Source organism: Sinocyclocheilus rhinocerous, unplaced genomic scaffold (assembly GCF_001515625.1).
Source record: "Sinocyclocheilus rhinocerous isolate Xijiao unplaced genomic scaffold, SAMN03320098_v1.1 scaffold5487, whole genome shotgun sequence".
In the NCBI taxonomy this organism is placed as follows: domain Eukaryota; kingdom Metazoa; phylum Chordata; class Actinopteri; order Cypriniformes; family Cyprinidae; genus Sinocyclocheilus; species Sinocyclocheilus rhinocerous.
This window is the reverse complement of record NW_015633463.1, coordinates 40,686-50,307: the sequence shown is the minus strand read 5'-3', so window position 1 is coordinate 50,307 and position 9,622 is coordinate 40,686. Positions and strand designations below refer to the sequence as shown.

The 9,622-nt window shown below is 39.7% G+C and overlaps 1 protein-coding gene across 4 annotated transcripts in view; it reads right to left on the bottom strand.

Moving 5' to 3' along the window:
- Positions 1-3,772: 3,772 nt before the first annotated feature.
- The window catches only part of LOC107744057 (G-protein-signaling modulator 1-like), a 32,802-nt gene continuing 26,952 nt past the window's right edge, over positions 3,773-9,622 (bottom strand). For 3 of the 4 annotated variants that reach the window (XM_016557528.1, XM_016557526.1, XM_016557529.1), the window contains exons 12-14: positions 7,590-7,758; positions 6,645-6,850; positions 3,773-5,193 (exon numbers count right to left, since the gene is read on the bottom strand). In XM_016557528.1, coding sequence (XP_016413014.1) covers positions 4,966-5,193; positions 6,645-6,850; positions 7,590-7,758 — 603 coding nt within the window. In that variant the 3' untranslated portion in view covers positions 3,773-4,965. The remainder of the gene's footprint in view (positions 5,194-6,644; positions 6,851-7,589; positions 7,759-9,622) is intronic. The other variant, XM_016557527.1, reaches the window with a different exon arrangement.

Below are 9,622 nucleotides of genomic sequence, written 5' to 3'. Positions count from 1 at the left end.
AAGAAGCCGCGGCCTCAAAACGTCAGACTGCTGCATAAACTTGCCCTATTTCTGTCGCTATTCGTGAGTGACATCTCGAATGGCTGAATCGCAAAATCTAAATCGAGACGCTGCATAAACTTGCCCTATTTCTGTGGCCAAAATTCTGTCAACTTCGCATGCGGTCTCAACCTGACAAAGAGGATATCCACCAAGAAGCCAGGCGTCGGATAGCTAGCTTTACCAATGGTGGCGAGCCAGCTGTTGAACCGGCAAGTAAAAGAAGCAAGACTGTGGTGGCAGAGTTTGAGGAGTAGGTAAACGTGCCCCTGAATGAAACTGTTGAAGTTCACCAATACATCAGCCGCAACCACGACATGGAAGAGGAGAGGGATCTCTTGGGTTGGTGGAAAAACAACAGCCAAAAAAAATTTCCCATTACTGTCAAGACTGGCCCATAGTATACTCAGCATCCCTGCAAGTAGTAGCAGCAGCGAGAGAAACTTCAGTGCTGCTGGAGTAACTTTTAATCAGAGGAGGACGGCGCGGAAACCATCAACTGTCGATGCCGTTCTCTTCCTTCACAACGCATACTGAAAAGAATACATTTGTGTAAATAGTTCTGCAACACTTTCCGCAAACTTTTTTTTTTTTTTTTTTTAAGTTAGAAGTTCGAGATTCAAATGGAATTTGTGACTGTCACACCTGTGCTCACCCAGCAGTGTTTCATAATTAGTAAGTAAGAGGTTTTTCTCTTTTGCTGAGGGGGCATCTGTGCCTTGATGATACATATGTACTGCCATATGTACATTAACTGACAGTCACCACTGATAAGCTACCACTAAATATTGTAGAAACTTAATTTGCTGTAAAGTTGCTTTGCAACAATTTGTATCATGAAAAGCGCTATACAAATAAACTTGAATTGAATTGAATTAAAGAAATACGTGTAAAGCAACGGTTTCATCACTGGCAGTTGCATGTAATCCTGAAATACAGCATCTTGCAAAACATTATATGTTGTGAGAGACCTATTCCGGGTTCGGGTCGGGTTTCGGGCTGTAAATTTAACAGGTCAGGTCGCGTCAAACTATCTCGGGTACGGGCTGGGCTCGGGCTTCAATTTAAAGCCCGAGTAAGGGGCTCTAGTAGGGGGCTCTCTGGGCTCGGCTCTGACTCGGTGGCAGGCGTGAGAAGGGGCAGAGAAAGGCTTGGGAGGAGTTCCAAGGCAGATGGTGTCTTGAAGACCATGGCTATGACTTTGTGGCCCTGATGTTGTTGTTCAGTCGCCTACAGTGAGTGAGTAACCACTCAGCCACAGCAATACCGTTCCAGGGTACAGGTGGTAGTTCCCGCTGGTAATTGTTGGAAGAGAGGATCATCCAACCCACTCAAGATGACAGTCTTCAGGGTGTCATCTCTCCAGGACAGCAGATGGGAGAGCTTGAGGAACTCCTCCACATAGTCTTCTAGAGGGTGGCCATCTTTTGAGAAAGAGAGGAGCAGGTCAGCGGGGTGGTTAGGCGAATACACTGCTGGGTTCATGCCATTTGTAGGTCTGGTTTTCTGTCAGGGTATGAACAAGGCTGAAGACAGGAATTTATTGCAGGTATTTATGAACAGGTGGTTAAATGGAAAAATGCAGGTAAATAATGGTACTAAAAAGTCTTACAGACTTGACAGTGTTTTGTAGGAACTGATGGTAGGACTGGACACACACAGGAGGGAGACAGACAGGACGGGGTACACACACCACTAATGTCAGGTAAATATCACTCACTGTTACAGGTTAGTTTGTGGAAGGTGATCACTGAAGTTAATGTAGGAGAAGGCAATCCAACAATGGACTCCTCACAGGTAGGAGTCTGTAGTCCTGGTTGAGACCAAACAATAAATGGCTAGTGGTGTGTGTTTTTAGGCAGGGCGTTATTGGAGTGATGATGGGGAACAGGTGTTGGTGATGGCCGAGTGAGTGCAGATGAAGGACAGGGGTGATGCTAGGAAGTGTAGTTTCTGACTAGGGCAGAGGGAACGCATTCGTGACAAATTGGCTTACTTCATCACACCATATCAATGCCCTCCTTTACAGCATGTTGTGTGTTACGATAAAGAAAAAAAAATCCTCAAAAACTTTCTCAGATTGCTCTACTTCCAAAATACTGCAGATTTACATTTCAACATGACTTTTTAAACCTTCTACATGAAACTGCCATCAGTGTGAGTGAGCCATTACTCTGCTGTTCAGTCGGCCACAAATGACTAAAATATTGAACAACTAAACCAATTCAATCAAAGTCCAAACTGCACGTTTCAGTGATTTGGAGGCAGTTATGGAAAACTCGCTAATCACTTATTTGATTTTAAACCTAAAAGCACCCTCTAGCGCCACATGCTGGTCTGGCATGTATACTACATCGTTTTGTGTCGGTTTCGTGTGGATGCAGATATTTCTTGAGATGAGGGGGAAAAAAGATCGGATAGGGAAAGCTCTGGCTTCGTGTGGACGTAGCCTTAGTTTTTGTACACATGCACTGAACGCATAGCTTTTTAAAGTATACTTCATTTGAAGTGAACGCGAATGCAGGTGGTCGACACATGTGCTCTAGAGAGCTTCATCAACCCCCTTACGCAAGCGCTTGTCAATGCAGGCATCTGTTGTTGTTGTTGTTGTTCTGTATCTTTATGGCTCATTTCCACTGAGGTTCAGTACAGTACATTACGCAATTATTTCCGTTTCCATTGTCAGTAGTTGTGAATGGTACCGCTTGGTGGAAACGAGCCATTAGTTTCATTTTCTATTGTGAAACACCGGCCCAGGCCAGTGCTGCCACCTTGTGGAACAACTGATTAGTGCAAAACCAAGTCAATGACGTGTATCAATGCACGCCAGTATTTTGCCCCATTTCCAGTAGTGTTGGGTCGTTCTTGAACGATTCATTCATTTTGAATTCTCTTTCTGGCTCAGACTGCATAGGTTAAAGCTTATGGGACTGTCAAGTGATGAACGAATGACTCAAACCCGAAGACTCGAGAGATGAACTAATCAACTCTCTTTCCGGCTCAGACTGCATAGGTTAAGTTTATGGGGCTGCCACGTAATGAACGAACGACTCAAACACGAAGACTTGTCAGATGAGGTGAGGTGAGCTAATCATAGACTGAAGACCCAGGTAAACAATTAATTAATCTTTTCTGTTTCTTATAGCATTATAGTTTTGTATTGCTTGTAGTGTTATCAACGTTTGCGTAAGTAGTAGACGTGTTAGGGAAGTAACACGTAACATTTTAATTATATTTTGCTAAAATGAATGAAATGACTCGAAAAAAGATTCGTTCATTTTGCTGAACGAGACTCAAAGGTCCGAGTCGGTAAAATGATCCGAACTTCCCATCACTAATTTCCGGTCGGAGTGACTGTCAGGCATCCGAAGTGAGTTTTGATTGAGTAACTTTTAGTAGTGATGCGAGAAACGAACCATTTCGAAGCTTCGAATCAACTGAACCAATTGCTTCGCAAAATGATTCACTGTTTTGAAGCGCTCGAAACACCACACGCTGGTGACGCCTGCTGGTCAAAAGTGTGTAAATGCAACAAAAACACAGGCAAAAACATGCATAAAACAGCTTTTACGAACCCAATGAAAATGCTTTCTTAAAAGTATAATATATTAAATGCAATCAAAATAATAAAATACTATTAAAAATTAAGTGTCTGTAAAATATGCGTCTTTAAAATAATTATTATTCATTTGCAAGGGCTTGTTTTGTTTGTTTTATGGAGAGCTTGTCTAAACAGGCTAGTAAGAGACTATTAACTAATACTCATACTTTTAATTATACAAAATGTCTACAAATTGATCAAACTGATCCGAGATCGTATAACCATAGACACTGATGCAGTAGTTCACCGCAGCAGAGCGATCTCAGTGAACTCGCATGATTCACGGGTTCACAGAGATCGCCCCCCTAAGACGAACTATTGAAATTTCGAAACGTTTCAAAACAGTTATGATGTAACGAAGCCTCGTTTACTGAAATCACGTGACTTTGGCATTTTGATACGCGCTCCGAACCGCGATACGCGTTTCGAAACAATTGATTCGCAAAGGTTTCGAAGCTTCATGAAGCAGTGTTTTAAAAGCGGCCATCACTAACTTTTAGATCTTTGCTGCTAGAGCCGCGAACTGTTTCAGTTCAGTCTGATTTGGTGAACTGGTTGAACGAGTTCACTAAAAAAAACGGTTCAAAATAATGATTTGTTCACAAACTGGACATCACTCTGTAGCGTTTGCCTGAGGCTGTGGATTACAGGTAATAATGTTGCAAATAATGTTCAGTTTCTTGCACAGACCAATAATTTCGCTTCATATGACCTCAATATATCAACAGGAGCCACGTGTATTAATTTTGTGTTGCCTGATATGCTTCTTTTTTTTTTGACTCTCAAAGTGACGGTAGACTTGTATTTTATGAATAAACACCTACATCTTGGATGAGTAAATTAACAGCATCTATAATATGTAGATAATGTGATGTTTGTTGCTTTTGTTCCTCTTTTGCACTGCAAGTCACTTTGGATAAAAGCATTTGCTAAATGCATAAATGATCAAATGGAAAAGATGGTTATGACTGGCTGTACGTTCAGATGCAGACATTTTTTAGATGTTTTTGCACCTCATTTGTTAAATTTATTTTGTTAATCAGGTGCTAAAACAGTGCAGGCAGTGTTTGCAAAGGAACAACACAATCACTGATTCTTAGTGAATTCGCCCAGAGAGTTGCGTCCCTAATGTCTGTTCCTCCATTCAATATAAACTCTATCAAACGTCATGGATCATTGGCTGTAAAGCACAGGAGGCGTAAAACTGCCCCGTATACTGAGATGGCACTTGTGTTTTCATGTCTCACATGCGTCTCTTTGTGCACATTTCTTCATCTCATGAAAGAGTCCATCCAAAACGTTCCCCATGAAACGTCCTCTCTCATTCAGTCCTCGTTGTTTGTCATTTGGCCCCGGGTTTCTTCAGGAGTCTGCGACCCCCGGCTCTCGTCCTCGTCTGTCTCCTGTTCATCAGATGGGAGCTGCACGCGTTGCTCGTCCATTCGTTTGGCCTGAACTCTCTGTATTAGGCTGAAGAAATCCTCGTCTGGGACAGTTGGGGCCCGCGGACCCCCTTCAGGAGGAGAGCAGCGCTGGTCATCTATCCTGGATGACTGAACACATGCACAGTGAAACAGTCAGTTCGATAGGTAGAATAGAGCTCTTTTTATTGAACTATTTACACACAAGCAGTGCTGGGAAGTAAATAACCAGAAACAGTGATGCCATTAACTTTACATCTTTCACAACTTAACATGTTTTCCGGAAGGTTTGTGCTGGCAAGCTGCTTTAAACCACCAAGACAAACTCCAAATGAATTTCATTTTGGCTAATTCAAAATGATGCGACACCCATTCATTCTTTGATTTTGCTTTAAGTATATGAAGTTATTTATGTACTATTATATTAATATTATTTATATACTATTATAGTATTTATTAATGTTTTGAATTAGCTTTTATTTTCCTATTTGCAGTTTTCATTTAAAATGTTAGTCTTTTTTTTGTCATTTTTCATATTATTTTAATATTATTTATATTTTGAATTAGCTTTTATTTTTCTATTTCCAGATTTTTATATATATATATATATATAGCTTTATTTTATTTCAGTTTTAGTTTTAGAAATTGTACAACTTCAACTTAAATTAGAAATGCTGCCTTGGCAACCAATTGAAATAAAATATGTTGAAGTGATAAATGAAGTTTAAATTGAAAACTTAAATTGAAACACAAATAAAGCTAAATAGAAACATAAAAAAAAATTAAATGACAAAAGCACAAAACAAAATTACAAAAATGTACATTAAACATTTAACAAAAACATACTTTTTTTTTTTTTTTTTTTTAGTTTTAGTAAGTGTAGTACTTCAACAAAGTTATTTTATTTCAGTTCAGTTAATTTTCAAGTATTGTTTCAAGCATATTTTTTTGCTTCAATCCAACAATTTTAAACAGTTTTAGTTCATAGCCTTGGGAGCACGCTCATAATATAGGCCATGTCCACACATACACGGGTATTTTTTATAAAAGTTATGTTAACTTTTTTTTATAAGTTTTTTCCTTCTTCCATTTAAAAAAAAATCTCAGTCCACATGAAAATGCAAACGCATGCTATGAAGCATTGTCAAGAACATGCCAAACCAACAGGTGGCGATATAATCTCAACCGTAAAGCTATGTTGGCCAATCAGAAGCCTGAAAAAGTTTCCAGTATGCGGAGATAACGGTGCATGCTCCGACGTCACAAGCCAAAAACTCCGGTTTCGCTGTCTAAACGATAACACTGCAACCGGAGTTTTTGAAAATATTCACCCTGGCAGGCGTTTTCAAAAATGTTCGGTTTCAGTGACCTGGTGCTGCCTTTGCGTGTGGACGAACGGCCAAACCGCATCGAAAAAGCTGCGGTTTTAAAAATAACCACGTTCGTGTGGACAGGGCAATAGAGAGATGTTTCTAAGCAGCTCACTAGAGTTTAGAACAGAACTAGCGTCACTGTGAGATAAAACACACCAGACATGTTTAGTCTCAACGCGTCTGCGTCTGATTGAAGGCTCTCTGTATCACCTGGCACTTTATGAGCATGTTGAAGAAGTCATCGCTGGGCTCCTGAGGGTCGTTCTCTCCACACAGGTGGCCCAGGTTATTGTGGGTAATTCTGAGTCCGGGCAGGTTACTGACGCTCACCCTCTGATCGTCCAGACGGCGGCTCTGAGAGCTGGCGATCAAATCGAACAGTTCTTCGGTCTGAGGAGACGTCAGCAGACTGGCATCTGAGAAACAACACAAACAACTCAACCTTTATGATTTTAATCTGTGATCATTTCACACTGATGATGAGCTTCGTCAAATCTTTGGTCAAAAGTGATCCTGACTGAACTCTTTTTCATGCGAATTAGAAAATGCAAATGCATTTGATGCAATTTTTAAAAAAAGTATTAAACGTAGTACATTATAAAAAAAATAATATGACTTTAATATTACAAAATTACTAAAACTTTAACTAAATTTAAAATGAAAGCAGAAAATGCAAGATAAAAATGTATTTAAAATATTGACTCTTGACATTAGTTAATGCATTAACTAACAATGACCAATATAATTGTTACTGCATTTATTAATCTTTGTTAATGTAAGTTAATAAAAATATAACTGTTTATTGTGAGCTCATGTTAGTTTAGGTCCATTAATAGATAATATAAACAGACTCAACCTTTGAGTTGCTTTTTAAAATGTACGTATGAATAAATATTGAAAATAATTAAGAAATGCTTTAGCTAACTGCATTAGTTAACATTAACAATGAAAAATACTTCTAATGTTAGCAAATGCAACCTTATTGTAAAGTGTTTGCATCATAAATATACTGCTTTCACTGTATGCAAATAAAGCAGTGTTAACATTCATCAAAATATCTCCAAATTCTTACGGGTTTGAAACCACATGAGGCGAGTAATAATCTCTTTTCCTTTAAGGACTAGTGAAACTTCAGCAGATTCTGTGCGATCTTACATTGTGACTGACCGATCATGTCATTGAGTGTGTTTCGATCCGCTCCTCCTGCGTTCTCTCCATTGGACGGCTCATCCAGCTGACAGCGCTGGTCATCCATACGGCTGCTCTGAAACTTACTCAACAGGTCAAAGAAGCAGTCCTCATCTGACGCGTCACGAGCCAGTTTCTGCAGAAAACACACAGCAGAACATCAGCTCATTGCTTATCATTACAAAGTCAGCTGTAAACAAACCCAGCCGAAACAGTAATCAGACCGGTTCCATTCACAGCATCACATCAGTGTGCAACATTTAAAAGATAATGTAATATTTATCATTTTAAAATTCATCCATCGCTCTTACAACCTTTAAACCTTGAATGAAAAAAAGACCCTGAATCACATTACACTACAATGTAATGTGACACATTTAGTGATATTCACCCAACCATATTAGTGACAATGCAGTATTAACAGAGCGTAATGAAATTCGGGTTCCTTGGACATGTGTTGGTGTATCTGTCCTGACTTGTGAATGCTCATGTGAGCTCTTATCTACATCTCCACAGCCCTGTGTGTGTGTGTGTGTGTGTCACGATGACCTTTCAGTGGTCACACACACACACTTAAACACTCTCCACAGCGCAGGGTACAGAAACCAAGACCAAAACACTCAAACCTACAGATCTACAAAAATCAAACAGTGGTTTAAATATACTGAATAAAATGCATTAACACACATCTCAGTCATCTTCATTTGAATGTCACCTTAAAAATACAAAAGCTGATGTTTGATTCGGTGAACTGGGATCAGTCAATAACAGCGTGAAATGAGCCTGCGGAGCGACCCAACCCTGTTCAACACTTCCACAAACCAGACGCATATAACGGCACATTCCACCATGACAGCCGCTGTCCTGTATCAGCATGCATACTAAGAACATTCAACCACTATATCCTATGATGACAAAGCTTAATCATCACATCCCAACTCATCGAGCAACACCAGACCAAGTTCAGGCTCAAGTGTCCTGACAGCACAATCTTACAATGCAACGCAATACAAAGCCAGCAGATCTGATATTATGATAAATATATACTTATGGTGTGATTAATTAATCCACAGCCCGATCATCCAATCATAGACGCATCTCTCTCTATTCCATCAGTGTGCAACTCTCTCTGTCCATCTTTGTGTCTCACTGTGGGAAAACAACTCATTAATTTGGCTTTGATTGTGGAACGGTCGGGGGGAGGGAGGGTGGATTTAGGGTCATTAATGAACAGCGACTGTTAAGACTACTACAGACTGCTAAAACACACAATCACATACAAATATATGCAAATCATGCACAGGAAATCCTCACATTCTTCAGCCTGTATGTCTGTCATCCGTCAGCGTCTGGTCTCTGCTACACCTTCCCGTCACTGCTTGTCTGTCTCTGTTCAGCAATCACAGCTGCTCGTGCATTTACTTCAATAATTCAGTTACACGGAGGGTGAGATACGGAGAGAGAGCGCGAGTGGATGGACCGTGAAAGGTCTTTGTCCAAATAACATAATCACGGTTTCCATAGAAACCCCTGACCCCTGTTACAGCATTTGGTCGTGCACATAAACCCTAAAACACCCGCCGACTCCGTGTGTGTGTATGTGTGTCGAAGGTCAAGGACTGGGGTCTTTTTTTGCACACCCATGTCAAAAATGAGCCTAAAATGTGTTAAAAAAATTATCCTAAAATTAGTGATAATCACACGTGACACAATTGATCACACTCTGCAAAATTACTGCTTTTGTGTTGTAAAGATGTTGGGGGAGGAATTAAATTGCATAATATATGAAGAAGCTTTAATTCTGAAGAAACCAAAGAATCAAGCAGCTACAATACAATCTAAATAGTAGTCTTAATCTATATACTGTATCTGTCATCTGAAACAATGTACTGAAATTTAACTTATAAGTCGCTTTCGATAAAAGTGTCTGCTAAATGACTAAATGTAAATATATATATATATATATACTTTTTTGTTTTTGAATTAAGCAAAGGGAGTTG